This window comes from Apteryx rowi, unplaced genomic scaffold (genome assembly GCF_003343035.1).
Source record: "Apteryx rowi isolate R43461 unplaced genomic scaffold, aptRow1 scaffold_4, whole genome shotgun sequence".
NCBI lineage: Eukaryota > Metazoa > Chordata > Aves > Apterygiformes > Apterygidae > Apteryx > Apteryx rowi.
Genome location: NW_020450529.1, coordinates 8,866,937 through 8,886,357, shown reverse-complemented (window position 1 = coordinate 8,886,357; position 19,421 = coordinate 8,866,937). Strand labels below are relative to the sequence as shown.

Sequence of the window (19,421 nt, the reverse complement as noted above, 5' to 3'; positions counted from 1 at the left end):
CTCCTCCGCCAGCCGGCCGGCCGGGCGAGGCGCCGGGACGCCGCTCCACGCCAGTACCTCAATGGTTTGAAAGCATACAGAGAAAAACTCACATCCACCATAAYACAATACAGTTGAGCCCTATTTATATGACACTCGACCGTGTCGATGCTTCCATCGGTTTGTTCTAGCTCCAGGATCGGGGCCTGATCCCGCCCTGGGAACGAGCGCCCGGCGGGAAGCGGCCTCGGAGRGGCGAGGGCGCCTCGCCAGGGCAGGACCAGGCCCGCTGGGAGTAGTTTGCAGTCGTTCTCTTAACGCGTTAGGTAGTAGGCAATATTGAAACTTCCACTTGGTAATGAACAGCAGTTAACATAACCCAGGAAACTAGAGCACCATAAGACAAGTCTATATTCAAAACAACGTCATGCTGACATCACACAATTGCACCATTACACTTTTATTTACTCCAAATAATAGTTCAACGTTTAGTAACTTCAGCATTCTCTACAGAGATGTAAAATTCCTTCTCCAGCTTTGGTCATTTACAACTTTGCAGACATTTGGTAGTTCTGGTCTTTTCTGTTTAACAAAAAAAAGTCACTTTTGCAACTGTCAGGATTCCTGTATTTGACTGATAGAGCGGTACCTGAAAATCACAGGTGTGAGCAGACTTCAAAATGCCACCGAGGCCTCTTCAAGATTTAATGAATCAGAAAATGTTCTCTTCATTTACCAGGAAACAAAACAAACTTAAAAAAAAAAAAGAGTTAAAAAAACCTCAAACAAATAACAACTCAAAAATTCACTGATATACTTAAGAAATCTGATGATGAAATGAAAAGGGGATTCCAAAGTACCATTTGTTTAGCTCTGGCTGAAAACAGTTATGAATGTGCATGCATTTTCCCAGTGACTCCTAAGATATAGAAATTCCTCTGATATTACAAAATACAAAAATATTTTCTCCAAACTCTCATTTACATTGCATTTACAACAATCATGGAAATAACTTAGGCTCCCACACTGTCTGAGAGACAAATTACTTACCAAAATGGGTAATGAAAAACAAAAGCGTGGTGAAAAGCAAAAGCTACTAGCGAACTGATGGTTATAGGAAACAGTGGTAACTAAAACATATGGACCAACGAAACTTTAAAGGGTGGCAGTATTTGGGAGAAAGAGGAAAAACTACTAGGTAAATATTACAGGCTAAAGTGAACTTTTTTTTTTTTTCCTCAAAGTAAGATGTGCAAAATATATTCACCGTGCCCACGATTATGACTATTTATAGAAGCCAGTCTACAACCTTCTTACAAAGCCCTAATCTTCAGGTCTTTTTGTTACAACAAAAGCGCTTACATGATCTAAAACAGTGCAATTGTGAGTAAATTTACATTCTCTGAAGGTGCCCGGCAAGGATGCCATTAGGATATGATACAGTTTTTGCTCTTTTGCCTCTTCCGGCTGTGTAACTGTCCTCTGCCGCCCAAGGTGGAGGACTTGGGCACGCTGTAGGAGCCGTACTTGTGCAGCAGCTCTTCGCTGGTCACGTACCGGAGCCGGGCGGGTTGCGGAATCGGCTCCCCGAGGAAATAGCCTTCGTTGTCGGACTCGGAGGAGGAGGAGCAGGTCGAACACCAGTCGTACTCGGCGAAGTAGGGCCCCCACCGCTCGCCCAGGTGGTTCTGCAAGGCGAGATCCGACACGGTCCGCGGACACTGGCCGTAGACGTCCCTGCGGGGACCGTGCTCCCTGGCCTCTCTGCAGCTCCTCTGGGGCATGAACTGGTCGTAGTCTTCCCTGGCTCGCAGGGACGGCCGCTCCTTCAGCCGGCAGCACTGCTCGCTGGCGAGGTGGAGGGCGTTATCCGAACGGGAGCGGCGAGACCGCCGAGGCCTGTGCGGGCGGTAATGCCGGTCGTCGTCCCGCAGGTTAGTTCGTCGGCGCGTGCGCTCGCTCATGGGGGTGTGCCTGGCGCCGTCCTGCGCGGCCAGTTTGCTGCCGGGCACCCCGCTGCCGTAGTCGAAGCTCTGGTGCATCCGCCCGTGCGACGGCCGCTCTCGGTACCCGATGGGGCTGGCGAGGTTGTGCAGGTTGGGCTCCATGTCCTGGTACTGCTGCACGGACAAGAGGCTACGGACGGATTCGGCGCTTCGAAACTGCACGGAGGAATTCAGGGTCCCCATGTTGCTCATCTTCTCCGAGATGTTCATGCCAGAGTCTTTGCTCAGGTCCGGCATCGAGAACCTGGAGAGATGCTCCTGGCGCTTGGCTCCGCCGTCTGCAGAGAGGCCTTCGCAGGGAAAGGGGAAAGGAGGAAAGGAAAGAGAGTTAAGGAGGAGAGTTTTCTGTCGGCAGAGACGCAGCAAGAAGAGCTCGTTTTGGCCTGAGACTGCGCACTTCTGCTTTAAAAAAAACCTTGGTCTTTCAGATGCCCTCCTAAAGAGCCACCCAAGAGGCTGATTTTTTATTTTTTTTTAAAGAAAGCAGCTGGTTCCCCCTTTGGGGAAATCGCACCAATTTAAGGTGTTTTGAGTTGGACTCCAAGGAACGTTAGATGCTTTTCATGACTTCCTTCTCCATATGTCTATGCTGTCTGCGACTTGACAGGAATAACTAGTGATACCCAGCGACAAATTCATGCGTCGGAGGTAACCTGAGGTCTCCCGCACGCTGAAATAACTAGGGTGCCATGATCCGGCGCCCACACCTTGCACAAGGATGACATGCTCTGAAGGAGTTAATAAAGAACAAAGCTGAAAACAGGGCCACCAACTAATTCAGACTCGTCYCCACGCTGCAGAGCCACAGGTCCCAGGGTGACACACGTGACAGGCCCATCTGAACGCAGCCCTAAGCTTGGCCAGGAGAAGGCAGGCGTGCACGGACACGGGCTAGTCCAGCACCACCACCGAGCTGCCCTCCCACGGCTCCTCCCGGCCAGGGGAAGGCGCCTGTCCCCAGGCACCGTGTGTCTCACTGCTTGAGGTTCAGAAGGAGCAAAAAACCAAGCAAAGCCAGAGACCACCCACTGGAGTTCCCTGTAGGAAGAAAAAGAGCTGGAGGGTCAGGTCGCGAGCAGCTCACTGCAGATATCCAGGGAGTCGGACTTGGAGAGGAGCCAGGAGAGACAGCTCCAGCTTTCCATGTAGCCCCGATGAACTTCCCCGCCTGGGAAAGCAGCCCGCTGGGGCTCCCCCGCGCGCTCGGCAAGCCCTGAGCTCCTGCAAGGTGCTTTCCATCAGCCTCCGGCCCGGAAAGCCTTCAACCAGACAGCGGAGAAGCGAGGAGGCAGCTCAGCACCCTCCCACGAGCGAGACGCTCCGCTCTCCCCACCTCTCCCCAGGCCCCGGCCGGCTTTCTGGGGGTTTTCTGGCTATTTTCTGGCTATCTCCATGTAGGCTTGACGACTGGCAGCAGTGAGCGCTTGCATTACAAGCTCAGGACAGCACATTTCGCAAGCTCTTTCAAAGGAAATACATTCCAGCCCAAACGAAACGCAGAGTGTTTGCTTTGGCACTCTTCTCCTCGCCGTTCTTCGACACTCGCCCTGCGCAGACCAAATCCTGAGCGCCCTGCACCATCAGCACGGTTTTCAACATGACGCACACCCCTTATGCAATCGCCGAGAATTTACGACTTTGTAAATTAATTAAAAAAACCAACAACCCAGTCCACAATTCAAGAATAAACTGCTTTTTCCCTTAACAAAAGCTGCTTACATTTCATCAAGAGCTCAGCTCCTTTGGCATTAGCTGTCGCCTGCCAAACATTAACGAGAACAAGGCCTGCCGTTATCAACCCTGCTTACAGTCTGGTTCAGTGTTTCTTTGGACTTGGCCTTAAAATGATCAACTGATACTGCAAAAATGGTCAAAAAGGTCTTTCAGAAGTGCCCATCCCAGCCTCATCCTTTGCTCCGTGGCACCAGCGAGGGCTCTGGCACTTCAGTACAACCCGCTGTCAATATTTTATCCCAGCCCTTGCACTGTTTGGCTTTATTCCCCAAGTCCCAGCTGCCGGAGCCACGTTATAAAGTGAGAATCTCTGCTTGTTTGCTTTTCTGCTTTAATCAAGATGTTTCTCGATTTTATGACCGCAGAGGAAAGTTAAGCGAAGGCAACCCCCGAATGCCCTAGGAGGAAAAGCGAGAGGCCGGGTTAGGAAAGGAAAAAGCCACATTTTGTTTTGGAAAGGACGCACTTCCCAAGGCCGCCGCGTGGCTTCCTGAAGCCACCCCAACCTCTGGTTTCGGTGGGAAGAGCGTTAAACCAGCCCTGCCGCCACCTGAGCCTCCCTGCCGGCACGTCTGCTTGGCGGTAGTCCTGCGCCGYGGGACTCACAGCCACCTGCCCGCTTTCCCCCCGCCGCCGCCGCTGCCACGCGAGCGAGGATTATCCTGGCAAACGCCTCCTCCCTGCCGGAGCTGCTKTCTCCTGCGTTTCGATCCCGCCTGCGCCGTTTCCCACCTTGGTCGCTCCCCCTCCCTCCCCGGCCTCTTCCGTGTCGYCACGGAGGAGCTGAACGTCCCCCAGGGAGCGAGAGGCGACTCCTTCACGGGATAACGGCGGGATTCCCGGTGGAGCCCGTCTGAATTTGCATCCCGGCTGCCGACGGCTGAATGGGGCCTTAATCGGATCTGTCAGACGACAGCTAAGGGAAACGAGCTCTCGGGGACATCTGGAGCAGCCGTGCCGGGCCGGCGAGAGTCCCGAGGTACAGGGGAGCTGCGATGATGGCCCTTGCCTTGCCACCACGGGTGCTCTTCGGGGACATGCTGGGAGGAGCAGCCTTGTGTGCTGGGCGCCTCGGGGACACGGGTGGCCAGGAATAACTCTGCTCTCTGCTACCCTCCAACACAGCTTCCATGCTTTGACTGGGAACTGTTTAAGTGATATGAGGGCTGATCTCCATTTCCTGGCCTTTTTTGCAATTTTGGTGTGGGCAACTCCACAGATTCACTTGCAGCTGCAGATGGGGAAGGCAGACCCAGCGCTTCGCATGTTGGGTTTTTGCAAGAGCCCTGGGTCCCCGGTCCCCTTGCCAGCGCCCTGCACCGCGTACAGCAGGCGCTTTTGCTTCTCCTCCTCAAAGCGCTGGCCAGCGCGCAGGGAAACCATTTCGAACGAGGGACAGCTCACACTGCAAGGTTTAATCAGCGATTATTAGGTCCGGGGGACATTTTGGCTGTTCATCCAGATGGCCTGATGATAATTAAGCACACGCATTTTTAAGATCTGGAATCGCCGGGAAAACGTTGATTGTAACCCGAATCCAGCACTGAGCACCTATACCAGGGTCACCAGCGAACGGACCTAAGGGCGCAATAGCGCGCACCCTCGGCAGAGTACAACGAAGCAAGCCCGAGATCAGCCAGATACCTTAATTTCTGCATCTAACAGAGYGGGAGACTTTTCCCTTGCAGAGGGCCAAAGAAAGGTGTCTTTCCAAGCACGCTTGGCAGGCTCCACGCGCACACCTCAAGCGCTCCAGCAGCAACTCACCCAGAAAATCACGTGGCCGGGGCCATCGGAAACGCCACCGAGGGCCACCCCTGGCCCCCGGCTGCTGCGGCTCTGACCCTGCTGTCTCCCCCGAACCCCCCTTGGGAGAAAGCTTAGCCCCGCTGCCGCCCACACGGAGGCCAGGAGGAAGAGGGGGAAGCATCAGAGACGTTTCACTTCTGAGATGAGCTTGGCCAAGTCTAAACTAAATCCATTTAAGAAGTGTCCCGCATTTCACGCCGCTTGCCACGGTTGAATTTTCCCACTCTGTTTGAAGCAAAGTCAAAGGAGCGCTTGCACCACAGGAGGGAATGAGGTGAACCTCAGCGGAAAGAAAAAGTTCCCTTCGCTTCTGTCTCACAAAACTGACTTAGTCTGGAGATGCCCAAATTTGTTTTTATCTGTAATAGGGATGCCTTTCACCCATTTGCAAGCCAAGATTTCTTTGCACAGCATCACTGCAGATACTCAGAGCTCTGCGTAGCCTTTGTGGTCACAGAGCACCAGGCTCCAGGTCGAGGATGTGACTTCCARCCCATGCCGAGTAAAGGTGCTCCCAGCCTTAACTTCACGTTCACGCTGGGGCGAGGGGGGCTAAGACCTCCCGAGGGAGCTGCAAGGATGCACCAAGAGCAGGAGATGCCTTCTCCCTGCCGAGGGCCAGGTTGGTCTTTCGGAGCACGGGAAATAACTCCTTCCGCTCCCCGTGGAGCCGTAAAGCCTCGGCAAGGAGCAGCGGGACCGTGCCAAGAGCGCTCCCGCCTGTCTGGAGAGAGTTCAGGGGACAGCAATAACAATTTGTCTAAAAAATGTGATCTAGAAAACATGACCTAGGAGGAAAGTTTGAAAGAACAGGGGTTGTTTAGTCTAGCAAAGCGAAGGCTGAAGGGGATATAATAACAGCTTTCAAATACAGAAGAATGCTTGCAGAGAGGAGGGGAACGCATTATTCTCCATGTCCACCGAATTACYGCAAGGAAAATTCAGCTCAGAGAAGAGTATCTCCCTATATAATCACCGCAAAGATCGCCTGGAGAGGCTCCGCATGGGAGGATTTTCAGAACAGGTCGGTCGAGCATCGGCCTGCGTGTTGGGAAAGACTGCGAGGAGCCCAGGGGATGGAAATAAAGACAGTCAGAAGTCTGCTAAATGCGATGCTGGARGAAACTGCTGAGCACGGACCACTTCAGCGCATGCAAACCGCCATCCCGGCTTGCAGCGGTACTATGCGCAGTGCCTGGCCTCTTGCAGCCAGCACGGCTTTGGCGCAGCTCTGCCGATCCGTCGCCTGGCCAACCGCAGCCGCAAGGGAAGGGCAGCAGAAAGATGGGAAAAGCCCCGAGAACAGCAGCAAAAACGTTCAGACACCAAGAAAAGAGGACCTGCGGAGAAAGCAAGGCTTAGCCCCAAGGGGCAGGTTTCAGGGAGGAAAGGACCGAAGCGGAGGTGGAGCCGCGGGTGCCCCGCTGAGCACCCGGCCGCTCGTCACACCCCACGCCAAGGCGACAGGTTCCAGGGGCAAAAGCGGGGCGGTTTCGGGTCTGCCATCCTCCGCAGCCATTAACGCTGGGAAACGGACCTTCCCTTCRGTCACCTCGCATTTTAAAGCCAAATTTAAAGACCGAATTGAGGCCCCATCTTCTTGAATTACCCATATTTATTTACGGCCGCTGTAGCTGCCTCTTAACAAAGTGTTTCACGGGGGAGCACAGTTAACGATCTGATTGAGCACCAACCTGGACAAAAGGGAGTGCGAGGGAGACCCTGCCACGCGGCGGCTATTTTTCTAATAAGGAAATCCAAGAATCTGCTCCAAAAGACCGTCCGGGGGAGCCGGAGGCTTGCTGCAGCCCACGGTGCGAGCCGGCTTTTACTGCACAGCTCTCCGGCCCTTTCCCCCTCATCCTTGCGAGCCGTCCGTGGGGGCGCGTTAGCCCTTAAACGAGCGGGGAAGGCATGTCGCCTCCTGCACCGAGGCCGGTGCCTCGCGAAGGATGTGCGGTGGGATCCTCCCGCAGTCCCACCGCAGCCCTCCGCCCGTCTTACAGCAGCGCATCCCCACGCAAAATAACAGCCGAACACGCAACCTGCTGCTATTCCTTGGACGTACCGCCGCTGAAACCCCGCCGCGACAAAGCAGGCGCACCTGCTTGACTCTCACCGGCTTCAGCGCGCGCTCTGCTAAGCCGGGGCTGCAGGCTGCACGGACGAGGAGCTGTTAAAACACTCAGCGAACGACGGCAGAGCGGCAGCGGCTCCCGTCCCAGCCCAGCGGTCCGGCATCTCTCGCTTCCAGCCCTGCCGCGCCGGGGCCCCATCTCTCCCCGTGACACGGGATATGTTTGCAGCCCGGCCCTGAGAATTTAAAGGGAACTTAGGCGAAACTGCCGTGCCCGTGATTTGTTTACGGCTCGGCGTCGTCTCCCTCCTGCCTGACCTCGGGAGCTGCAGCAGCGAAGCAGAGCGGTTCTATAACTGCAAAGCGCTGGAAGCGGACGCGGCGCAGAGGCGAAGGCAGGCAGTCTGGTAGCGCGGGCAGAGCCGTCGTGCCTGCCAAGCGGATGGCAGTCCCAACACATCCCAGTGTGTGGCCGCCTCCTGCAGATCCCAAGGATTTCGGGGTGCACTTCACGCCCAGCCAATCCTTCTGTCTGGCTCTCCGAAAGCAAGTCCCTATCCCAGTGCCGCCCGGGCAAGCAGTTAGAGTGAAACTTGGCAATCCCCTTGCAGCCCCCCTGCAATCCCCTTGCAATCCCCCTTTCCTTCTGCCCCGGGCAGCCTCCGTTCGCTGCAATATGGGGGCAYGCTCAGGCCAAGTTCCTCCACTGCCGGTGCGCTACCAGTGGGGGTTTTATGCCTGTCTGCAGCCCCAGCGCTCCCACGGTGCCCAGCCATGGTGGAAGGAGAACCTCTGTCTTCACAGGTTGGGTTTTGAAACTGCCCGCCTTGGGTGCAGGGACGGTATGCCGGGGTCTCTACATTGCAACGAACCCCACCAGCCGTCCTGCCGAATGGCTCCAAAGCAATATTACTGCCCGTGCCTGGGGGAAAGGGGGGTGTTGGGAGCATGCCGGAGAGCCGGGAGTCTCCTTTTTGTTAGGAAAAGTCAAAACCAGCCAAATGGCGCTAAAGGCCTATCTGCACATAATACCAAGTGGTGCAATGACCTCATTTTATGATCCCTCTTGGATGGTGGCTTCTGTCTCCCAGTGCCAGCAAGCCTAGCACCTTAGGGAAAAGGACAGAATAAGAGAAAAAAGGTTATTTTGGGACTCTCCCACCTCAACGGACGTGTCTAGGGCAGCCTCCCTCTCCAGTCCAGGCAAGAGAGAGAAGCACTGTCAGGTCGTGGTGGTGCCTGCAAGCTGTAGACCATCCACTCACCGCTGAGGACACGAGGCTGGGGACCTGCTCCCTGGCTCAGACAGCTTGCCCCTGGCGCCTCCGTACCACCCTCCGTCTTAGCGGGGAGGAAGAATYTGGGCCCGGAAGTGGGATTTTTAGGAGCTGCCCCCAAACTCTCAATGCAGGGAGAGGCTGAGCCATTGAACACATCTGGAAAATACGTCCAGGTCCTTCATCTGTACTACAAAAACAAAGAWAAACAGTTTTTTKGGGGTTTTTTGGTTGTTGTTGTTTTACAGCTTCCAACCTCTCCTAACATTGAGGAAGAAAAGSGGAAYRGAGACAAACTAAGCAGTCAGGTCCCTTTTTGCAAATCAGTCTTGCAAGGATCAGAGATGATACATGTGCATTCATACATCTCTCCCTCTTTTCTGGATATATCACAGTTGTTTAGTCCTGGCAAAACAAGCTAGTTGGGGCCTTTGGGCATCTTACGATAAGGATGATAAGAAAAACTTGTGCCATACATGCGAAATTACATTCCCCACTGTAACTGCACCAGTTTAACAGCTTTTTTTTCCTGGATTTATACCTAAAACAGATGAGAGGGGGGGCATGAAGCTCTGCTGTTATCCTTGACCAGACTCATTTTCTCAAGGAATACTTAAAGTCTATCTCTCCTTCGGCATATGCCAGTGCCACCATTCAATGTGACCTTCCCTCCAAAACACTCCTGCTCTCTGCAAGCAGCRCACAAACAGACTGCTACGGGAGAATAAAATTGAGCCTGCAGGTACTTTCTTAAGTGGGCTATTAGACCAGCTGGCATGTTGTGGAAATGGCTGCTTGGAATCAGCAGAGATCAGCTTCTGATTTCTAATTCGGCTGCTAGGCACATACCGCGCTTCCATAGCCTTTTCAGAGGCCGATGCAAGCACCCYGTGGACTAGCACCGCTCTGGGAACACCACAGACCTTGGGGTCRGTCTGTACCAGATTGAGTATCCTCTGGGAAATGATTAACCTCTGGCAGGATCACACTCCTTCCCATGAGAAAAAAATCCCTGGATGGGCYCGTCCTGATTGCTTAATGAAGGGAGCTAGGGTGCAGACACTGCTGCAGTACCGCTGCTTTGTACTGTTGCTAATGCCATTGAAAAAACAAAGAAAAAAAATCAAAAGCAGCCAAAGGAAATCAAGCATACAAGATAAAATACAGCGAGAAGTAGCTCTCTTGGAAGCAGAGCCGGGAAACGTTTCCAGGTCTCAGCTGAGCATCCCGAAGCAGCCCCGAGGGCCGGGCTTCCCAGGGACGCTCCCAACGCGGCCGCCCGCGAGCCAGCGCGCCCTCAGCGCCCGAGGGCTCCTCGTCCCGCAGCGCCCCGAGCCCGTCCGCGCGCTTCGACCCCGGCCGGCTCGCCCGAGCGCCGCAGACGCGACTGCCAAACACAAGCGCCAAGGGAAAGGAGAGCTGAGACCGACGGGCAGCAGCCTCTCCCCCTTTGCCACGGGCGGCGTTCGCATCCATCACGTCCGCGGGGATTACACAAGCACAGCCGGGGGGGACGGAGACGCTGCCGTTTAACTTAAACCTGGAAACAAAGCAAGAGGAGGGTTACGGCTTAAATTCCGGTGCCTAACTGGGGTCCCCGCTAATGCACGAACAGCCACGGTGCGACAGCAGGTCGCGGCCGAGCGCATCGGGGCGAGCGCCCACGAACACAGGCTCAACGTGCTGCCACACGTCTCTCGCGAGGAGCTCGCTTTAAAGCGATTAAGCGGAGCCTCGTTAGGAAGACGCTCCCTAGGACGTCACTTAATTCTTGTGGGAGAGCAGCGATCCCAACCGCCCCGGCTCGCACGCGCCGCCCGCCCGGCCCTGCTGGCGTCCGCTCCAGGAGGACAAGCCACCTTGCCGGCGAAGGGGCGCAGGAGCCTTGGGGTCCCCGGGGTCCCCCGACGCACTTAAGCGCAGACCTAAGGTAACTCGAGGACGGACGCCCGGTTCGGACGTCGCCGCGCGCGCTCCAAAGCGGGCGGCCGACTCGGCCCGAGCGCAGCCCTCCCGGAGGCCACCGGCCCCTGCGGACGGAGGGGAGGTGCGGACGCGGACACCGCCGAGCGCACCAGGGAGCGCCTCCGTCTCGGGGCACTTCCCAGGCCGAGCTCCCGGAGACGGGCAACCCGCTGCACCGCGATGCCCCCCGCGCACGCGCCCGGAGGGTCTCAACGCTGCTGAACGTATTAAAAATACTATCGGGACAACGCGTGGTCGCAGGAGGCAGCCTTCTGTGCAGGGGACAGGGACGACAGCCACCGCTCGGCTGTCCTCTGCTCTCACTGACATCTCCAGCTAATTAGTGGTTGAGCTGTGATAGAAACATCACAGCGAAACCCGCTGCCAGGAAGGAATCAGTCAGCTTGTAACATGTGCTCTGCAGGTCGGGGATTGTTTGCCCTTCAGCTCCCTGTAAAAACAGAACGTTTTCAGCGATGCCATAAAAATATCAGACGGATTCAGTGTTAATTATTTCATTTCAGGAGGCGGAGCAACCGCGCGGAGTTAGTAACTCAAAGGGACTTGTTTTCTTGGCGTGACCGAAAGCCTGGAGCTCCTTGCTGGGTGGAAGTCACCAAACGAATTCGCTGGAGGACCCTGCGTGCTTCCCGAGTGCAACTTATGGGAGCCCGGCATGTGGAAAAGAGCTCTCTGGAGCAAGCCTGGTTTTCATTTGCAAAGTATTTACTACGGAGCTTGCGTTGCAGGGGGCCCCGGCTGAGCGCCTCCGACGGCCAGGCTCGGCCGTCGCGGGAGCAGGGAACGCCGCGGAGCGGAGTGGCGGGGTGCTGCACCCCGCGTCCCGGCGCCGGAGAGGGGAGACCCCCGCCGCCGAATGCACACGGCAGCTAGGGCTGCAGCTGAACAGCTGCTTTGCGCCTGAGCTCCAAAAAAAAAATGCTCGTGGGCAGGTCAGCAAATCCCTCTGTCCTCAAATGCTGCCTATTAAACGGGATAATGATTCCCTCCCTTTGTCCGCGACGCTCTCCGCTGGAGGAGCTGCCTGTTATTATCGCAGTGCCCAGCCCCGGAGCTTGAGCGGAGCCGGCTTCCAAAGCAGGAAAAATTACTAGATCTCAGGCATTAATAAAAATGTTATCACCTCACTCTTCAGAGGTACTGCTTAAATTCATTACAAGCCTCATCATGCTGAGCAACTTCTCCAAAAAGCAGGAAAGAACAGAGTCATTAACACTGACACCGTCTGCAGGGAAATTTGTGTTTTAAGTACATATGGAAGCCGGGTGCCTTGGACAGATCTCCCTCCCAGCGTTTTAGAAAGGGGCTTCTAAAATGCAAGGCAGAATGAGTTTTCGCCCGAATACGAGTTGCTAAGTTTCTTGTCTCTTGACCTGTGTCCTTGATATCTTGTTACACTTAATCTCCAAAGTATGAAACAATCACCTCCACGCTCATGCATTGCTCACACGAGCCCGCGGTTGCTCAAGACTCTTTGTACCGACGGGGTTTGCACAACACGGGTCTTAACAACAGGAGCTGCTTTTGAAACTTGAGGCTTTGCTTCCGAGAACCTCGTTCCTGAGAACGATTCCCGACTCCCTCTCCACGTCACGTCTCTTCTTTTCCTGCAGATATCCAAGCTGCTTGAGCAACCCCCCCCTCCACCCCGTTAGCTCCTCGTCCCCCACCTTTGCCGGTTAGGGAAATTGTGGCTGACCACGGAGATGGCTGCAAACCCCGGTGCAGGGCTGGGAGGCACCGGGACAACGCCGCCGACCCGCCAGCTCAGCCTGGGCACACGCGTGGGACACGCTCCAGGCTTCGAGCACCCTCCAGGCTGCTCGCTGCGGGATGAAAGTGGGAAGGACGGACTCGATTTTGCAGGGCGCAGGGCATGCACAAATCCATACAATGCTTGGCTCAAGCGGGAAAGCGCTGGGGGAGGGGAGAAGAAAGCGAGCCAGTATCTCTGGCGAACACACCAGATTTGGGATTTTCTTTTCCAAGAAGTTTTCTGCTTAGGGACTCTGGAGCAAAAGACGTTAGTTGTGCCAGATTAGCGCAGTCATCCGAAAACGTAAACTACTGTAGGCTCAAGAAAAACACGGTCGCGCGGGGCTCTGAACTGAGCCCAAAGCCTGTCTGCAGACCAGATACCCACTGGATTCGCTTTTAATGCACATACATGCATTCCTGCAACCACAAAATGAAAACAAAACACATTTGGAGAAAGATGGCTACAGAATATTTCATTAGGAGGCACTCATGGGAAAAGGGCACGGTCGGACCGGAAAAGCGTCTTGCCCGATTTTTTTCCCTACAACAGGATGAGAAGACGAGAACAAGAGCTGCGTATAAAGGGGAAGGAATCTGTCTTAACTAGTAACATGCTTGACAACTGCGTAACATGCAAAAGGGGTTAACTGCGCCTACTTCAAAGTATTTAAAAATAGTTTTAGCCCTCAGTGGCTGCTTGCAGCAGTTCTTTAGATGCTGAACGCTGGAATCTGTCTCTGCTTTAGCAGTTGGCCTTGGTTCTTCCCCCTCTTTACAAAGGGGAGGATTAAAGAGCTTGGAAACATTTGTTTTGAACTATGCGGAAAGGCCAACCACCTATAAAGTGCTGTGTTGGGTAAACAAGCAAGCGCAGCGAGCCAGCGGTGCCACGCACGACCGCCGGGGTCCCGGCAGGCAGCGCTGCGGCACCGAGCGCTCAGCCTCCGCGGGGCGGCCGCGCTTGCAAAGGCCTTAGCGCAGCTCAAGGGAGGAGTCCTTTCTTCTTTTTTTTTAAACGGGGAAACAAGCAGAGGTTTCTGTATTACTGAAAATGTTTATTTAAGCCTCCGAGCGTGCAGGGAGCACCAGCGAATCAGGAGGCAAAGCAACCCATCAGCCTCACCCTGTTGTGTTTAAAGAGAAACCTGGGAGATCCCTGGCGGAGGGAGGAAATGTTTCGGTTATGTTTAGCCTTAATGGGAAGACACGTGTATCAGAGGTACGCGGGCGCACACCCAGCGTGGCGCCGGCCCAGAGTACACACAGCCTCGTCAAGCGCACCGGCTCGGATCGCATGCAAACGCTTTCCCCTTTCCACCGCTGGCTCCCTGCGTTTCCCTTTGGCACGGCGGCCGGTGAGCCCGCTCGGCTCGGCTCGGGAAACTCCTCCTCGCTCTGCGCCGCGGGGCTGCAGGCTGTTTTTGCGCGCTACAAAGGCAATTAGGCTGTCAGGCCCCAGGAGCAGCCCAAACCTTTGATCATCACCTGAACGCGCTCCCGTGCCTGCTCCCAGGCTCTGCCAGTCCGCTCCCACCGAGCCAGGGAAAGCTTCCCGTCCCAGCCGCCCGCGCTGCTCCGGGCTGACGTACCTGTGGCGTTGGAAAGCGCGAGGGACTCCATGGAGCCCCGCGGGGTCTGCTCCGTGGGCGTGAGGTCCTCCGTGAACTTAAGTGCGTTGATGGGATGCCGGGTCCGACACTGCTGTGTCGGCATCCCGCCTTCCTCTTCGTCTTCTTCGTACTTTGGGACTTTCATGCTTCCTCTGGTCTCGGGGAAGCTCTGGTTGGACATATCGCTGTAGCTCTCCTGCGAGCGAAGCCTTCCCGAATAGTAGTCGTCTCTGCAGTCCTGGATGAAGCTGCTGCTGTGGCCCTTCATTGCCAGCGAGGAACTTCTCTTTGGGTTGCTGAAGTGTTTAGCCCATAAGTCTGGCTGGGAGGCTGGCACCTGGCTGGGGTTATACGAGGTCCTTATATTGCATTGGCTGAGAAGCTGCAGAGGGCTTTGGGACTGACTCTGCTCCATTTTATTCCCGTAGTGATAGAGCTCCTCCCTGCTCCTCCACAGGTGCTCTCTGTTGAGGCTGGGCGTCTGACTGGAGAGGCTCAGCAAGTCCATCTGCAGCGAGAGCGGATCCACGTCGGTGGAAAGGCGGTTCGAGGTCACCTGCAGCTGGCCGCACTGGTTCAGCATGCTCTCCTCGGCCTTCCCTTTGTTCTTGCCGATTTTGGCGCTGCGGCGGGATTCCTTCGCCCTCGCGTTCTGAAACGCCGAATCCGACGAGTCCGAGCCGTTGGGGTCGTCGCCGACGCTGCACGCCCGGGAGCAGAATATCTGCCCTTGCTTGGGGAGGAACGGCCGGCCCAGGAGGGACTTCTTGCACTGAGCGCAGCAGAAACAGGTCTCGGTGGCGTGCCAGTGTTGACCGTCGTACGTCATCTGGCCTTGGTCGATACCTTGAGGGGGGAAACCACACAGAAAGCGTCAGGATTAAGCCACATATTGGATGTTAAGCGCTCCCTTCCTGAAACTTTATGTGTCCATCACTTAACGCTGCACTTAACACTCGTGTTGAGCAGCCGTCCCATATGAGCGATACATACCCGGGCTCGCTTTCGAAAGGGCTTCGGTGGGGTTTCTCCAGCGAGTGAAACTAAGCCCATTTCTAATTCTTTGCAGGTTCCAGGCTTTTGCTGCGGAGTTACTCAATGTTGGAAAAGGCAGCAGAATTGAGCCTCAAGGCTATTTCATATTAAATGGGGATATTTCCGATCATAAAGCAGAGGAATGCAAGAAGTTCTCCATAAAGGTCTTGAAGTCAAAGCAATAATATGCTGACTGTTTTAAAAAAACAGAAAAAATCTCCAAGCAAACCGTGAAGGGGAATTTGTGCTGCCTTCGTAACTGCGTAGCAGAAGGGGATCGCATACCCTGTCCCTCGCTGCTCTGTTCCCCACCGAGTTTCCGTCCAAACTCCATTTTAACAGAGAGGGTGCACCCAAAGGAGAGGGGAAGGAGGTCGCCCCCGGGACCTGGGCGAGTCCCCTCACCTCCCAGCCGGGTTTTGACCCCTCCTGGGCCGAAGGGAAGGAATTAAGTCATTGGGGGCCTGACAAAGTGACTCTGTCCCCGGCAAGCAAAACCCCAGGGTCATCGCCGCGGGTCAGAGCGGCTGTAGGTGCAGTAGCACCGATTACCCCGTATTTACCGGGGAATTCTCTCCAGCTCGTCGCTGTACTCCAAAGCCGGTGCCGAACCGCCCGCGCGCCCCGCATCCCCGCTACCCGGGGCGCTGGTGCAGCAGGCACGGGCTGCGCGGGGCCGGGCACGTGGGCGCAGTGCAGGCTGGCACATGCGGTGCAGCCCACGGCGACCGGTGCCGCCGGGGGATTTGGCAACCAACACTCCGATAAGGGCCCGCTTCGTTCCAAGCTAAATGTGCTTTAGCACGATTGGGGTTTTTTTTTCTTCCCTTTATAACGAGCGAAATGCTTTTATATAAGGAGTGAAAAGAGGGAGAAGACAGTGGGCGGGATGCGATCAGCTCCCTGCTCGGTCACCTGCAGGCGTCTCAGGGAAAAAGGAGCGCGTTTTCCTCACCCGGTGACCCTAGCGTACAACCCCATTCTTAAAAGTCGCAGGCGCACGCTTAGCTCTAATTTATACGGCTGTTAAGAGCAACCTTCAGTGGCTACTCCTCGCAGTCTGCAGTGCAGTGCCTTGCGCGAAATGCCTGCAGTCCCTCTTCGCGCGAAATGAGCAGCCGTACAGCAAGACAGCGTCTCCGTCCCGCAAAGCCGACAGGCGCAGCCCCCATCCAGCTACGGCACCGGCTCAGCCTCGCCCAAGCTGAGCCCCCGCGGTTGCACGCAGCTCCTTGCAAGCACAGGGTAACCCGGCTTCATCGTTTCTTGTCCTCTAACGGCCAGTCGGGGCAACCCGGCCGTGCCCGCGAGCCCGGCGGAGGACGGGCAAGGCAACAGATGGGGCAGAGGCAAGAGGGGCGAGCGCGGGAGCAGCCGCGCAGCTGCTCTTCACCGCGCAGCAGCCGAGCTTCGGGGAGGGAGGCGCGACAGGTCGAAGCGAACATGTCCTCCAAGCGTTTTGCTGGAGCCCTGAGACTTTTCCCTTGCCATCTGGCCGCTGCACGTGAGCAAAACCCTTTTTTTTTTCCCCTCTCCCTTCAGCCTGCGAATTACTCGAGCGCTGCGTGAACGCGGGAGCTCACCCAGACGGACAGACCAAAGGGCTCTCTGTGCACCTGGGCCTGCAAATGCATTTAAACACTCGGCAAAGCGGCAAACAGGTTGCGGAGCGCAGGAAGATCGCTTCAAAGCCCGCCTCAACCACTGCGAGAGGAGCCTCATTTACAACGCGGTGTAACGTACCCGTGCATAGCGGGAAAAAGCAGCTAGGCCCTCGTACAAAATACAYTTTAAAGCATTGAATCTCCTTGTTCCGGAACCGTAGATCGGCTCCRATGCATTATTTCTGTTTGTCTGAGAACATCTATCTGTGGGTTAATTAAAAAAAAGGCAAATAGAAACAATAATGATTCCTAATGAACAAACATCTCTCCCACCTAGTAGCTCATTAAGCCATGCAATTCTTTAGCAAGCTTGGCTGGTAAGAGTCCGAAATTAAAAGAGCCAGGCTGTTTAAAGGAAAATGCTATTTAAAAGAAAAAAAAAAGCACACAAATTAGGCAGAGAGAGGGAGATGCAGAACTGAGAAAGCTTTCACTAGTTATAATAGTTCCTGAGGTTGCTCTCTGATATTCCTCCTTGTTTCAACAAATCCCTCTCCCGCCACAAAACAGGGATAAAATCTGCCCTTGCTTTTCACCCCTGGAAAAGCAGGGAGCGCTGCAGCTTCCCAGAGAGGAGCGAGGCTCTGCAGCACCCGAGTCCTCCTCCTCACATGCCAGGAGCGGAGCAGGTACCGGGCCCTGGAGATGTCCCACCGTGGGACCGGGCCGGCCGTGCCTGCAGCTCTGCGCTGCTCCCCTCCACCGGGGCTCAGTCGGGGTGGTGCAAAACCTGGCATAAGCGCGCGACAAGCCCCGGTGGGTATGTGCGCACCGAGAYTTTGGGATGTCCCTTGGGTGTCCCCAGGCTGCCCCCCGCCCCCGGCTCTGGTCCCCGCGGCGGCGCCGTACCGATGTGCTGGGCGCAGGTGTCGCAGTACTCGGCGTACAGGGACTCGAAGCAGCTGCAGCAGTACGGCCGGCCGTCCTTCATGATGTACCGCTGGCCCCCCAGCACCGTTTCACATTCAAAACAGCAAAAGTGCTTCATGTGCCAGTGTCTCCCTTCGGCCTCGGTGCATTCGTCGGCAAAAATGATCTGGAGGAGGGGAAGAAAAGAAACACAGCGCGCAATTGCAGTCGGCGAGGGGAGCCAGGAGGTGGACACGGACCCACCTGGCTTCTGCGGGCTGGTCCCCGCTGCGCCCCTTGGCTCCAGCCCCGCAGCCGGGCTGCGAACCTCTGCATTTTGCACCCGACCCGCCGGGAATCTCGCTTGGTTTGGCTTTAGGCAGATTTGCACCGGTCGTTTCCCAAGGAAACTGTCCCCAGAGGAGCTTCGCATTAAAATGCAAGTACCTTAGGACTGCATTAGCGAACGGATTATAAAGCGTTAATGAACGCCTCCCCGTAACGTGTCCTAAGGGTGCTCAGAAGTACAGCAGTAGAAGGGATCGATCGCGGTAATAAACACGCTTATAAACAACTTATTGATCTGGCGGACTCTCAAACAACAGGACAGCCATTTATTAAAACACGTCTACCCATCACTGAGACAGGGAACCTGAGCGCAAAGGATGGAAAACAGTGAAAAACGGCACTTCTCAGGAAGGGAGAGAGGACAGCGTACACGGCTCTTCCCCATCTCCTTTTAGAAAGGTGGCAAGAGTCACTACACCAGTGGGGAAACTGAGGCACAGAGCAACAGCCAAGAGCGGGCTAGTGCAGCAGCCACCTGAAACGGCTGAAGCAGATGCTTGCTGGCTGTCTCCGTCTCCTGTCCCCACGTGGCGAGCAGAGACGGGGTGGGAAAGCGAGCAGGGGCCCGGCTCCGCTCCCGCGGCTCTGCCCCGGCCCCCCTCACCCAGCAACCTCTCCTCTCCGCACTTCTGGGTTACTCCTCCTTGCAGTTAGCGCTGGATCTTTTAATGGAAGAAGTGAGCGTTAAAGAAGCCGAATGAAAGATTTGTATGAGAATTTGCAAGGATAAAAAGTACATGAAGAAAAATTGCCCAGCCTAAACCACCAGGAAATAGAGCCAGTTGAATGGTTAGGAGTTGTTTTTTTTACTGGTAACATTACAAATTTAATTGGATACATACATCAATGTTCTTTAGATTTGATGTGCGTACAGCCTTGGATTTTTACTATTATATGCTTGCATGGATGGGACCTGGTATTTTATAGTACATATGGTTTTCCACACTATGGTTTTCATAAGTTTAAAAGCCAGAACAATTTCCTCTGCCAGCCTTTTAAACTGAGATTGACACTTGAGAAACACTCAGAGTCAACTTTGTATGGTTTTCTATATTCATTTTGTATTCCATTTGTTCGGCTTCCTGCAACCCTTTAATCTCCTTTATTAAAGCCTATTTCAACTCAGCGGATACTCAAACACTACCTACTTGTAACAAATACAACACACATCCTACCCAAAATTTCTTCTGGGAGATATATGAGAAGGAAACAACGCCACATACAAATGGGCTAAAATTACATAGCACGGGTGTGTTGTTACAGGAAATTCTTAGGGAAAGATCTCCCGG

The 19,421-nt window shown here is 55.0% G+C and overlaps 1 protein-coding gene across 1 annotated transcript in view; it reads right to left on the bottom strand.

Annotated features, from left to right (window-relative positions):
- Nucleotides 1-1,406: 1,406 nt before the first annotated feature.
- PRICKLE2 (prickle planar cell polarity protein 2) overlaps nucleotides 1,407-19,421 on the bottom strand; it is a 33,510-nt gene continuing 15,495 nt past the window's right edge. Inside the window, exons 5-7 of the mRNA XM_026074932.1 lie at nucleotides 17,785-17,971; nucleotides 14,216-15,082; nucleotides 1,407-2,275 (exon numbers count right to left, since the gene is read on the bottom strand). Of these exons, the coding sequence (XP_025930717.1) occupies nucleotides 1,407-2,275; nucleotides 14,216-15,082; nucleotides 17,785-17,971 (1,923 nt within the window). The remainder of the gene's footprint in view (nucleotides 2,276-14,215; nucleotides 15,083-17,784; nucleotides 17,972-19,421) is intronic.